This window comes from Engraulis encrasicolus, chromosome 20, assembly GCF_034702125.1.
Source record: "Engraulis encrasicolus isolate BLACKSEA-1 chromosome 20, IST_EnEncr_1.0, whole genome shotgun sequence".
Classification (NCBI taxonomy): Eukaryota; Metazoa; Chordata; class Actinopteri; order Clupeiformes; family Engraulidae; genus Engraulis; species Engraulis encrasicolus.
In genome coordinates, this window is record NC_085876.1 from 8,627,479 (window position 1) to 8,642,448 (window position 14,970).

The following is a 14,970-nucleotide window of genomic DNA, read 5'->3' on the forward strand; positions in this document are numbered from 1 at the left end:
CCATCTCCAACTGTCCAACCAAATAAAAACAAAAAAGCCCTAAAAATAGGCCTTTATTTAAAAAAGGATTTAGGATTAGTGACGGCTATCACTGCCTGGAGGGAGCCACCGCTGGAGGGGGGAAAAAGAGTGCTCTTCCTGTACATGCTACTAATGCAGCTGTTACATAATATCCACCCAGCCAGAGAAAGACAAAGATACACGCTGCAGGCATATGTCAAGCATCAAACCCTTCTTTATTTACACATTGAAGGTTCACAAAACAATAATTACATTACAACCAAGGATGATAAAATCTTTTTCAAGCGTCCATGGAAGAGCTGTGACTGAACACAAATAAGTAGTAATTGTTTTTTTTTAGTGTGGGGAATATGGTTGGGTGGAGTGCTTTAGTATGCATTGTTGCATGCTGTCCATTCAATATGTCAACCTCCATTAACCTAATACAGCCCTGACAAAAAGAAAGCTCCTTAAAAAAAACCTTCCCATTTGTCCAATAATGTTGACAACTCAATTCATTGTTCCACATCTTTCTTTGTCGAGACAAAAAAGAAGACCGAAAAATGTGATGGGAATATGGAAGAGAAGAGTGAAAACTAGCAATAATGTCAAATCCTTGACCCAAAGGTGCATTTTATGCAGAGAACTGTGTTAAGGTCATGATGATGCCAAGTCGTGGTCCCAATCACAGAGACACAAGAATGGGGTCTATTGGCTAAAGGTGCCCAATTCCAAAGTAAGATATTGTCTTGAAATTATGTTTTGATAGCCTCACAGTGAATAAATCTTCTCTAACAGAGATGTTTGCTGATTGCTAGGAGACATAAACTGAGACAGCATTGTGAAGAACGTTTTTGAGATCTTGAGTTTCAAGTTATAATCAACTGTATTCACTAAAGTGGATGGAGAAGTAGCACCCATTCTGCCAAAATCCAAGCAGAGCTCAAACTAACTTCTCAAGATACACTATTTTCAATTTCAATCAGTTACGTTGTCTACAGCACATCTCCAAAAACACTCTCAAGACAGGCAGGTGAGATCTAATTGCAACTTCTGCTTTCCTTATTAGGTGAAACCATTCCAGACTTCTCAAAAACAGTTTGCTCAAATGACACTAAACTGCTAAAAGCTTATCTGGACCACTGCCACCAATAGAGACAACAACGGAGAGTCTGATACTGAGGGACATTTGCTACTTCATTTTCCAGGAGTCTTTTACAAGATACATTACAATGTCTTCATACATTTCAGTAACATATAACACATTTACCAAGTGATTCATCTGCCATGCAGGGTTTGTATTAGCCTGTTATAAGTTGTTACAGTTCATTTTGTTAATTCGTGACATCTCCTTTGCTGTGTTAAACCCATTTCCATGCTCCAAAATAAGCAAATAATGAAAGAAATCCTACAAAAGTCGGACAATGACTTGGCTCTAAGTGTGCATTTAAAACAGACATCAAAACCCCTAGCACCTGGCCTTCTGTTCTGTTTCTGGAATGAATCATTGGGTTTGCTCAAAGGGCTGCCACAAATTACACAAGACTTTTGCTTTCTGAGGCTGCATTCCCCCATGACATTATGCCTGAGCGACTTACAGTGGAAAGGGGGACTACCAGTTACCCCAGAGCACAGAGAAGATAGATGTCTGGCACTGATTTAGATACAGGGGCAATCCCTCTCCTGGAGTAATATGGGTATACAGTACATCACCTGTGTATGAATGAGAGCACAGGGGAGCACTGGGCTGAGATATTCACTCCTCTAATCACATTCTATAGACACACAGTGCATTGCTATTTCAACACTAAAAGGATACACAGGGCAACTTGTTGAACAATGTTTCTGGGCAATGATTCTATAAGATGTTTGGACTTTTTTTTACAAGGATAGCTTGTCAAGAGGACTTGGATCAGCAGCAGACAACTTATTTTTTCACTATTCCATCAAAAAATGAGGAGCTAATCAAGATGTTGGCCGCCATTGCTCAAAAAGTTGCCCTGTGTATCATATATTGTAGATTAGAATCAACTAGCAGTTGTAGCCTTATTATGCACATTTATCGTCAGTGAAAATAATGTACTACCACGGTACTACACTACTATGACACTACACAGACTACTCAGTAATTAATTATGTATAACAGCGGCATTGTCGTACAGTAAGAGTATAATTATGTGCACTGCGAAAATGTACTGTGTACTGGAACACAACCCATAAAACCAGCATGTCAAAAACTTAGATTTGATGTTTAAAAGCTCAACTGAGGAGTCTCATCAACTTCTGGTGGATGTTAGAAGCTAGTAAAGCTCTTCAGGTGCGCATTTTTGGATAGCAGTTAGCAACTTCGGTAGTTGCCAATGGGAAATTGCATTGCAACCAACAAAGTAGCTAACAGAGTTAGCAACTTCGCTTTCCAGAAATGCACCCCAGTTGAGGAAGAGTTGCTTACACACTAAGCTCTTTGGATAACATGAAGCAAAATTGTGCTGTGCTCAGACAGTTGTCAGACAATCGTTTTCTATGAGTGAGCTGCAAATGTTAGAGAAAAAGTAAACGCCTGTCCACTGAAACTCCAACCAAAAGAGTTTACTAAAAAGGAGCAACGCTTCGACCTGCGAGGGTTTTCTTCAGGCCAGCTGTTCAGTGTGCAGACATTTACTTTTTCTATCATGATTGAGTTCTTGTCCTGCACCTGACCTCAGTAAGTAGGGATGTGCAACTTCAACTTTGTTAGAAACTCTGTAAGCTGCAAGTGTAAGCTTCTCAAAGTAAAAAACAGTAGATCTGACTATTTACAAAGCAGATGAAAAAAATGTGAACTCGTGCCTATCATTAGTGGCAAATTGAGTATACAGCAGGAGATTACCCATGACCCAGCAGTCACAGCCTTCAACTTCAACATTAACAATTAAAAAAACAAATGATCACATAATTCACATCCACTCATTTTCATCTCATTTACAAGTGAAATACTTATCATTTAAATATTATTAGTCCTTCTCTGAGAAGTGCATAAATAAAATTCTCTGGATGGATGGATGGATTCATTGGCTGGATGGAGTGATTGGATGAATAGTATAGTTCTCTGGACGAAAGGATGGATGCATGTTCCCCTGTCCTCCATTCCCCTGATGATCACAGTCTTGGGGGATGGACACAAGGAGAAAAGAACAGCAGGGAACTCCACGTCAGTTGGTCAGAAGACCAGAGGTGCACTTCATCTGCACCTTAACCTACTGCAGGGACGGTAAGTCTCAAGACGTTGCCCACAGACCAAATCTGGTTTAGCCCTAAGATGACCCACACACAGCTTCACTCACAAGGCCCACAGAGCACTATAAAATGAGCTCCATTTAGAAGACTACTTCTACTTGCCACATTCCTTCATTTTATGTACAGTAGTAGCCTTCATGTGGTAGATACTATGTAGTAAGCATGTAGAACCTTCTGTGTAGTGGCTTTGACAAATGGTCACTGAAGGACCATTCTTCATTGGATTATGTAGGGACAAGTGAGTGTAAGTGTTGGCCCTATGACTGTGGATTAGAATCAGTGATGGGCAACCTGGATTCATTTGTTTACAATCCACATATTCACATATGTGTCACACATTCCACATAACCTAGTTTTACCTGTAAAATTCAACCAGATGATTGCCCAGTTGGCAAGTTGCTTGGATGATTGCTCCTGAATGACTCCCTGGTTGAATTAGTCAGGTATAACCAGGTCCTTTGGGACCTGCGGCCTCCAGGTTGCCCATCCCTGATTAGAATGCACAGTCGTTGTGCAATAGCCCATCATTGGTCCAGACCAACTCTGCCGAGTGGAACCTCCTGCATCCTGCATCCTCCCTCGTCCCTCACGCTCCTGCGTCGTCTTTCGCCGAGGCCTTACCGCCGTGCAACTCCTGCTCGGCGCCGGGGGTCAGACTGACGCGCACCTTCTTCTTCTCCTTGAAGCGGCCCGAGCGCGACACGCGGAGGTTGCGCCGGTTGGTGGCCTCGTTGAAGGTCGGCTGCTCAAGGTCCTCCGCACTGTTGCTCCTCTTGTTGGCAGTCAGCTGTCTGTCTGGATCTGTGGATGCTCCTGTGCTGTGGATGACATGGGCCTGAGAGTCCGCTGGCTTGGTGTCTGTGGAAGGGTGGGGGTGCGAGGCCTGGGCTTGCTGCTGCTGCTGCTGCTGGGCAAGCGCCTCTTTGGCAGACTCGCGGGCAGCCACCCTCCTCTTGCCCACAAATGACCTCCACCAAGGGGCCTTGTCGGCCATCTTGGGTGAGGGTGACGGGTGGAAGGAGGCTGAAGATCGTGATAGGGGTTGAGGGGTGAGGGGTGAGGGTGATGGGATGAAGTCTGGACACACACACACACACACACACACACGCACAATTTAACTTCTTTATTAAACGGTTCAATAAATTCCTACGTGTGCCACTGGCTGTATTGCAGTTTGGCAGTATCACTATACATTTTGCAAAGAAATACACATGCTTTCTACTTTCAAAACACTATGATTGTACGATAACTATCAACACCACTCCCATTAACAACATTAGGACCACCTCTAACATCCCTCCACCACCATTGCATGTCATACTTGGTATCCTCAATATGAATGAAAGTTTATTCAAACCCAGATTAAGTAATTGATAGGAGAGAGAGAGAGAGAGAGAGAGAGAGAGAGAGAGAGAGAGAGAGAGAGAGAGAGAGAGAGAGAGAGAGAGAGAGAGAGAGAGAGAGAGAGAGAGAGAGAGAGAGAATAGTTGTAAGAATCATTTGCCTACCTGTAGCCAATACACAGTCATTTTACACAGTGCATTTTATACTTTTACACACAGGGACAGAGAGGGAGAGAAAGAGGGGGAGACACAGAAATAAAAGAACAAAACATCGAAAAACCTTACCTGTTTATCCACGCAGAAAACAGGGCTAGGTCAGTGATGTACTTCCAGAACAAATCACGGCCCGGACTAGCTTAGGAACCTGAGGAACCTGACCGGCAGGCACAGGCACAATATTCTCTGATGCTGTAGCCTGGAAATTAACTCATGCCAATGACTCATAGGAATTAGAATTTGAATAAACGACACTACTTCAAGATCAAAAACATCCTTTTCTCTCCAAAGTGCCCGTTCACAACTTTATAAAGCCGCACGGTTTTCGCATTTAACCGGACCACTTCGACCGGGATTCCGCCTCCGAAACCAGCACGAGAACACCTGTCCTTCTTTCTTATTTGTCGAGGAGCCAAAGAATCGGTCACGTGGTGCGCAGGTCTGCATTCAGGTATTCTAACAAGGGATTGGGTAGGGCTAGTTGCCTAGGAACCACCTTGTGAATCTCTGGTCTTTAGTGAAACCTCAGTGGTGCTAGAAACCGGAATAAAACAAGAAGACACACTGAGGCCAAACTTGCAGAATGAGCACACCCACCCATCGAATGCATGCTGCACCTCGGCCTTTTGCGCGCTTGCCTAACAAGTAGCCTGTAATCCGCACCTTGTCATTCTAATTATTGTCTAAGTGTCCATAAAGTTAACATCAGATTCAAGTCTGTTTAGGGGGCTTTCTTTATCGTTGCCAAGAAGCGTGTAGAGCTCTATCCAGGGGCTTTGTTACACGCGCGCTCTGCATCTGATTGTGCGCGCACGGGGTGCACCGACACAGCAGTAAACACACCAAAAAGGAAAGTGCGTAGGTCTGTATGAAAAAGTGATCAAATGGTCAATAATGGGTGAAGTCTTCTTTACTTACGCCAAAACAAAAAGTATAAAGTAGGCTATGGTTATTTACAGCCTACTTCTAGTTGTGTATTCATGCAAGAATTACAACAACAACACATGCCTAATACTAACCCCACCTCCACCACTACTAGACTACTACTATTACTGCTTGCTAGGCCTACTTCTACTAATGATAATCATCATCACACCATCATCATCACAACAGCTGCAATAATGATGATGAATATGATTATGATGATGATGATGATACTGCTGCTGATAGAAATTATGGTGATAATTGATTAATTGCATGTGTAGTGCACCACTAAGGCCCAATCTCAATTTACCCCTTGGCCCTACCCCTTACCCCTCTCTTCCGTTTTGTGTAGGGGTAGGGGTATCCCAATAGTCGTTAGGGCAGAGGGGTAGGGGTAAGGGGGAGGGCTTTGTAGCCCTAAAAAAAGAGGGGTTCGGACAGGCAGACTCCGTTTCAGGGGTAAGGGGTAGGGGTAGGAAAATACAAATGGGATTGGTCCTAAGTACCTCTCCTGTGATAGTCTGTGGAAGGCTTTGCCTGTATATGGTTTAAAAATCCACAACTGTCCCTGATGATCCAGCTGACACCTCTGATATTTTGAGTTTGTTGACCGGAAAAAACTGTCACTCTATATTCTCAAATTATTTTGCTATAATGTTTTTGCTGTCACTTGTACATTTATAGCACAATGCAGTTGCATCATATTATTAGTTGGTAGGTCTCTTTGTCACAATGACAGATATACACGTGTACAGAGAGAGAGAGAGAGAGAGAGAGAGAGAGAGAGAGAGAGAGAGAGAGAGAGAGAGAGAGAGAGAGAGAGAGAGAGAGAGAGAGAGAGAGAGAGAGAGAGAGAGAGAGAGAGAGAATTTTCACACACTATTCATTCTACGTTGTGTTTCGGTAAGAATCAGATTTTGGAATGTGCGGGTGAGAGACTTCTCTGTACCTACCTTTCCACATACCTCAGGAACTCCCTCAGCCAACCTTGACTGAAACCACACACACACACACACACACACACACACACACACACACACACACACACACACACACACACACACACGGGAGTTCATGAAATCGAACATCCTCTGTCATACCACACACTCTCAATCTCTGGGGCGAATTTCATCACTGGGGATGGAATGTGAGACTGGGGATTTCTCTTGGGGGTGTATCTGTTTGAGTTGAAAAAGAAAAAAAGGAGGACACCGCACTCACGTATGTGTACACACAACTTAGAGGAAAAGCCTTTCCTAAGAATGATTAACTCTGCAAGCATATGCGTGCTCAGCTCTAAACCAGAGGTGAACGTTCTCAGCTGTAGCAGCAGCAGCAGCAGCAGCAGCAGAAGTAATAGCAGTGGTAGTTCTGAAGTAGTAGTAGACATATAGCAGTGGTAGTAAGCAGCATAGTAGCAGCAGCATAAACAGTAGTAGTAAGTAGTAGGCCTAGGCCTTATCTTTGAGTTCTATGCAGTGATGAAACGATTACTAAGTGCTGTGATGTGTTGCTTTTAGACTGGTGAGTGTAATGAAGATAATCCCATGCCTGGGTGTGTCTGGTTGAAGAAGAGCCGTGATTATTATAATTGTCTGGCTTTTGTGAATGGGCTGTAACAAATATGTTGCATGGCCAGTTATTCTCTGAGGACACACCGCCACTTAAACAAACAACCCAAACCTATTTAGTAGGGTTGGAAAGGGGGGTCCACGCGCACCCCCCGGCTTTTTTTACGCCACCTGATTTTTTTGTATCTTTAGAGTGTCTACTTCCAGAATCTGCCAGGTGCCAAGCTGAAATAATGTCCCTTGGCCTTCCTTTTTAACAATTTAATGCACCTGACAGGAACCCAACAGATTGAAGCAATGACAGAGAATAGGTCATAACTTTTGAAGTAAACTACATACAGAGACAAATTAACACATTTTCCCATACAATATTGACCTGAGGAATGAATTTAAGTTGTTGTTTTTGACTTTTGACAACATTTAAACAGCATATTTGCTCAGAAACAGCAATAAAATGACCCAAAATGCGTAGACACTCAACTATCTTTTCATTCTTTTGAGATTTGTTGTCTCTTTTTCACCACCTGCTCTTCCTTTATCATTTGCAGTGTAAATGTGAGTATTATATCGCGTATTAAGCTGAAATTATGACCCCCAGTCTCCATTTTTGACCCTTTAATGCGCCTGACTGAAACCCGACAGACTGAAACAATGATACAAAATGGGTCATAACCTTTAAGTAAACTACATACAGAGACAAATTAACACATTTCCCCATATAATATTGACCTGAGGAATGCTATTAAGTAGTTGTCTTTGACATTTCACAACATTTGAACAGCATTTTTGGTCATAATCGGCAATAAAATGGCCTAAAATATGTACACACTCAAGTATCTTTTCATTTTTTTGAATTTTATTGTCTTTTGTCCACCACCGGCTCCTCCTTTATCATTTGCAGTGTACATGTGACTATTATATTGGGTTTAGGCTGAAATAAGGACCCACAGTCTCCATTTTTAACCCTTTAATGCGCCTGACTGGAACAGATTGAAACAATGATACAGAATGAGTCATAACTTTTGAATTAAATATACAGAGAAAAATTAACACATTTTGATATACAATACTAAGCTGAAGAATGAAATTAAGTTGTTGATTTGACATTTGACAACATTTAAACTTATAATACTTTATAAAAAGACGTAGTGTGGGTTGACTTTTGAAGTAAGCCACAAAGAGAAGAAAAGCTAACCCATTTTCCATACAATACTGAACCAAGAAATGCAATGAAGCACTTGTGAAGGACTGTCATCAACATTTAAACCGTGTTCCTGGACAAAAATAGCATTAAAATACCCAAAATGTGTAGAAAATAAACCTTTTTTTCCATTCTTTCAAGTTTTATTGGGTGAAGCTCATTTAAAGTATACATTTGATTATGTTATTGAGTTTCAGATTGAAACAGTATCTCATTTTCAAAATATATCTTCCACTTAATAACCAACTAGCACCATCATCATTCAGAGGTTCAAGAAATAAAGGAGGCTTCTTTAAGACTTATTAGCAAAACCTTCAAAAAATGTGAGGTAAACGCACATCCCAAAAAGCAATTGCCGTGGGTGCAGGACATAAAAGAACACACAAGAAAAAAGGAAAGACTATCCGCACACCACAGAAGCTCCCTTGTCATCATTTAACGTGTGAAAAGCTCACACAACGTCTCAACCTGTCTTCGTCAGGTGTCTCACGACAAGGGAGCATCTGTGGTGTGCGTATATTCTTTCCTTTTTCTTATTGCAAAACCTCCACATGTAATTTGTAACATGAAGATGTGTCTTTCACCTTTTTCTGCAGACATAGACTGTTTGGCTTGTTATGCCAAATGTACAGGACAGAGAAACATGCCAGTGTAAAACACACTCATGGCTGACAAACTTTACAAATCTGGTCACTTGGATCAAGATAGTGCATTATTCAGGTAGTCATGCACCTACAAAACACTAGTGTGGATGGGTTGCTTGCTGCTGTGATCCTCCAAAATAGAATGACAGTTTAATTTCTATAGATTTTAGGGCTTTTTTAAAAGGCAGTATTTGTCCAGAAGCGCATTTAAAAGTTGATAAGAGGCTAAACATTGTTCATTGCATTCCTTGGGTCAGTATTGTATGGGAAAATGGGTTACCTTTTCTCTGTACTGTGGTTTACTTCAAAAGTTAACCTCCATTGAAAGAAATAAAGTGAAAGCCCATTGGGAAACTCCAACTCCCATTGTCATTGTGACACAGCACTCCACAGCACACAAGTGAACACTGCACACAATGAAATTGCATGTATGCCTCACCCGTGCAAAGGGGCAGCCCTCAGTGGCGCCCCTGGGGAGCAGTGCGGCGGGACGGGTCCATGCTCAGGGTACCTCAGTCATGGAGGAGGATGGGGGAGAGCACTGGTTGATTACCCCCACCAACCTGGCGGGTCGGGAGTCGAACCGGCAACCTTTGGGATACAAGTCTGACGCTCTAACTGCTTACCCATGACTGCCCAAATTACCCATGACTGCCCAATGAATTGTATCATTGTTGCAATCTGTTGGTTCCATTCAGGTCCATTGAAGGGTTACAAATGAACCCTGTGGGTCATTATTCCAGCTTAATACTCTTAATACACTTTTTAATGTAAATTATGAATGAAGAGCAGGTGTTGAAAAATAAATATAACCCAAAAGAATGAAAAGATAGGCCTACTTGAATGGCCATTTCATTGCCAATTATGACCAAAAATGCTGTTCAAATGTTGTCAAATTTCAAAGACAAGAACTTAATATCATTCATTGGGTCAACATTGTATGGGGAAATGTGTTAATCTCTCTGTATGATGTTTACATCCAAAGTTATGACCCATTCTGTATCATTGTTTCAATCTGCCGGTTTCCAGTCAGGAGCATTAAAAGGTTAAAAATGGAGACTGTGGGTCATTATTTCAGCCTAAAACCCATCCAAGTCACATTTACACTGCAAATGATAAAGGAATAGCAGGTGGTGGACAAAAAGACAGTACAATTCAAAAGAATGAAAAAATACTTGAGAGTCTACATATTTTAGGCCATTTTATTGCTGATTATGACCAAAAATGCTGTTCAAATGTTGTGAAATGTCAAAGACAACAAATTAATAGCATTCCTCAGGTCAATATTATATGGGAAAATGTGTTAATTTGTCTCTGTATGTGGTTTACTTCAAAAGTTATGACCTATTCTGTATCATTGTTTCAGTCTGTTGGGTTTCAGTCAGGCGCATTAAAGGGTCAAAAATGGAGACTGGGGGTCATAATTTCAGCTTAATACGTGATATAATACTCACATTTACACTGCAAATGATAAAGGAAGAGCAGGTGGTGAAAAAGACACAACAAATCTCAAAAGAATGAAAAGATAGTTGAGTGTCTACATATTTTGGGTCATTTTATTGCTGTTTCTGAGCAAATATGCCGTTTAAATGTTGTCAAAAGTCAAAAACAACAACTTAAATTCATTCCTCAGGTCAATATTGTATGGGAAAATGTGTTAATTTTTCTCTGTATGTAGTTTACTTCAAAAGTTATGACCTATTCTCTGTCATTGCTTCAATCTGTTGGGTTCCTGTCAGGTGCATTAAATGGTTAAAAAGGAAGGCCAAGGGACATTATTTCAGATTGGCACCTGGCAGATTCTGGAAGTAGACACTCTAAAGATACAAAAAAATCAGGTGGCGTAAAAAAAGCCGGGGGGTGCGCGTGGACCCCCCTTTCCAACCCTACTAAGTCTTTCAATGAGCAGCTCAGCATCTTTAAAAGCGTCTACTGGTATACTGCATAGGAGGGGAAATAAACAACAGCATTTATTCCTTTAGAACCCCTGTGAGTGTTTTACTGTTTCAAGGGTAAAGACCTGAAATTGAAAAAATGTTACACAAAAGATGCAGAGGCTTCAAATGAGCTTGCTTTCTCTACTTCTAAAAAAGGACAATAGGCAGTCAAGTGAAAATAAAGGCCTGTAAGGTCATATTTGTGACATATATTGTTCGGTTCTGGTGTGGGTTGCTGATGAACCAGTTTGTATTATTTGGAAAAAAACACACACAAAAGAAAACAGTGATTATCGTGATACAGCAAAACAGCCTGCTGAACTGGTAGAGTTACTTACTGTCTGTGTGTGTTCACAGAGACTTGCACAATGAAGTACTGTACAAACTTCAGGTATGTCAAACGAACACTAGTCCCTCCCTTCTTCCCCTCTCGCTCACACACACACACACACACACACACACACACACACACACACACACACACACACACACACACACACACACACACACACACACACACACACACACACACACACACTGTAAGTGTATGTTTATGCTGTCTAGAAAAAAAAAACTAAACTCAAGCATGTGATGAAGAATGTCAAGCACTCGTCTATCCAAAGCTGTTTCTGCCCCCCCCCCTCCTTTCCTCCTATGAAAGTATCTGGGAACTCTCACTCTCACTGATACAGTACATCTCTCTCTGTCTTTCACACGCCACCAGTTTAGTTTCACTGGCAGAAGGAAGATCATTCATAATAGCGTAGAGATGTTTACACAGGTACAATAGGCCACAATGGACTGCTATCTTGCGATCATCACTCATGATGCACTGCACCGCAACACAAGTGGACCTGGTGATGGAGAGATGAGGGATTTGTATAGAAAGGTGTGCAACTTTCTTTGATGGAATTTATTACCTCGGTCAAGGAGGTTATGTTTTCGGTCACATTGGTTTGTTTGTCTGTCAGCAGGATAATTCAAAAAGTTGGAGTTGCTGGAAATGACAAAAGGAACAAGTGATTAAATTTTGGTGGTGATCTGGGTTTTAAAAAAAAAAGTCATATTATAGGCATAGGATTCCACATTGTGTAGATGCTATGGCATCAGTGACCCCATCATCTTGGCGGAAGTTGGGAACTCTCTGAGTGCTTCTAGTTATTGAATACAACAGGAGAGGCTTTTTGTATCCTTGCCTTGTTGGTGTGCATTTGATTGTGTGTGTCTGTGTCTGTGTGTGTGTGTGTGTGCGCGTGCATGCGTGTGTCTTGGGGGGTAGGTATGTTTAGCAAATTCTATTTATAGTTTTTGTTAGAAAGATACTGTTTAAATCTGTAAAATCTGTTATATGTAAATATGTTAAAAGAACAATTATTCTTAGTGGGCAGTGGGAATATTTTATCATTATAATTAGCCATTTTATTCCAATATAAAAGTACACGTTTTAGTTCAGTTCATTTTATGCAATAAATGGGGGACGGCTCTCAAAAACATGAGTGATTCAACCAAAACCTGTCCAATGTGAATTTTATTCAACTTCTGTGCACTAAAACTTCTTTACATGTACATTTATACATATTTTTTGTATAATTTACATAACATGTTCTCCTAATACAGACACTTCTCTTCAGTGATAAAACAATTTTTAAAAGTGCTTTAAATAAATCCCAAGCATTTTGTATCTATGCAGGAAAGTAGACCCGTACACATGTCCTCATAGTGCATGTCATTCGACAGAGATCCACCAGTTGCATGCAATTCTATTTGGTTGAACTTCATTTGAATGGCCCTTGTTACAAGTGCATCTACACTACAAAGTGTTACATGGTGAAGTGCTCACTGCTCACTGGGGTAGAGGCGCTGCATGAATGCAGTCCATTTACCATTTACCTTTTTAACCACTTAAGACACGGCATTATACATGAGCTGTAACCAGAATGGCAATGACCAAGTCGTAATGTATTACTAAAGGCCCAGTGCACTGTCATAGTAGTGTAGTACTATAGTAGTTAACTTTCAATGTCTATTACAGCGTGCCACAGGAGGTACAGCGTGCATTAAGGGGCTCCGTGTTAACACTGAGCAGGTGTGAATTTTGAATTGGTGAATTTTGGGATTATGGTTAATTTAGGATTAGTTTTACTGCTTATGTTACATTTGGGCAGTCATGGGTAAGCGGTTAAGGTGTCAGACTTGTAGCCCAAAGTTGCCGGTTTGACTCCCGACTCGCCAGGTTGGTGGGGGAGTAATTAACCAGTGCTCTCCCTCATCCTCTTCCATGACTGAGGTACCCTGAGCATGGTACCATCCCACTGCACTGCTCCCTTTGAGCGCCATTAGGGGCTGCCGCCTTGCACGGGTGAAGCAGAAAATGCTATTTCATTGTGTTCAGTGAACACTTGTGTGCTGTGGAGTGCTGTGTCACAATGACAATGGGAGTTGGGAGTTTCCCAGGTGGGCTTTCACTTTACGATATAGATTCCTTGTAAAAGGGCCATTAAAATAAATGTAATCTTTTTCCTGTGAAAAGGATTTCACTGTCTGTAATTGTGGCCTTGATGAGTCTGAAATCTGGACAATGTGCAAACAAAACAGATCAAATTTGATCATCCCTCTCCTGTTTTAGAGAACAGGATCACATTTAGTCATTCCCAAGAAGGAGTGGTCAACAGAGTATGATAGCGTGACAAGAGTTCAAAGATAGAGTACAGACATTCTCACAAACATTCTGATTAAATATACTGTTGTCACACCAAGGATTGAGCCTTCAACTTTGTTAACTTGACATTCAGCAACACAATAGTTCACTTCTCATTCAAGCTCAATTCAAATGGATCAGAAAACGACTAGAGCAAACGTCGTGCCACTGGACTGTAGATTGTAGCCAGGTGGGTCTTCATTAATATGTATTAAACAGTGATATTCGAAATGGATTCAGGAGCTACAATCCAGTGACACATATTTCAAGTTTTATCTGCCCTCATATCCTGCCTGTTAACAGGTAAAACCAGGTCTTTTGGAATATGTGGCACTGGAATGTAGATTCCCGGTTCCAGGTTGCCAATAACTGAAACACACATACGTACGAGTGGACTTCAATGCACCAATCATTTTGCCATCTGGTTCCCTGGCCTAGAGACAAAATGAGCTCTTTTTAATCTAGCACATAATGGCACTATGCAGAGCAACTAGAAAATGGCAAACCATAGCAGCAACATTATGATTCTTTGAGAGCAATTTAACAGGGTGTAGAAAGTGCTGAAAAATGTAGTCTTAAAAGTGTCTTGCTATCCCAACATTTATGAACACACAAGCACATTCCACAAGAAAAGTATAAAATAAAATAAAATAAAACAAAATAAAATAATTGTCTGTTGCTAGTACCTCGTCTGTTACACAAACCCTCATTGCTCAACTCTTGTCTTTGGACAAACCAAGAAAAAACATTAGATGGACAAACACCAACCTGTTCAATGTAAAGATAGATTCTTCCTGTTTTGTAATTTTTCCAAGACCTAGCTAAAGCCTATGACGTAGCCTCTTTATGGGCCCGTCAGCGGCCTTACTGGCAGCGCTAGTCATATCAACATTGCCATGACATTACTGATAATAACAGATTAAGACTTGATCATCGCCATTTTGGTGACAATATGTTTATAACATACTTTTATAGCAGTCTTTCCTCCTAATTCCTTCTCTCCAGCTGCAGCAGATTTGTCAGATCATTGTCAGATCATTTAAGATTATTTTTTTGTGATTGTGAGGATACAAGCCCATCTTTGTGCTGAGGATACAAGCTCAGCTAAAAACAAGAAAAAAACAGTGCAATGTTTTAAAATGTAGACATTTTACTAATTA

General features: G+C 41.1%; 1 protein-coding gene across 1 annotated transcript; it reads right to left on the reverse strand.

Moving 5' to 3' along the window:
• Positions 1–231: 231 nt before the first annotated feature.
• LOC134435691 (proline-rich protein 15) lies at positions 232–5,197 on the reverse strand. The gene is made up of 2 exons (XM_063184738.1): positions 4,905–5,197; positions 232–4,353 (listed from the first exon to the last, which is right to left on the reverse strand). Exon 2 carries the CDS (start codon positions 4,268–4,270, stop codon positions 3,863–3,865), a length of 408 nt encoding a protein of 135 aa, XP_063040808.1. The 5' UTR covers positions 4,271–4,353; positions 4,905–5,197; the 3' UTR covers positions 232–3,862.
• Between the last annotated feature and the right edge of the window lie 9,773 nt (positions 5,198–14,970).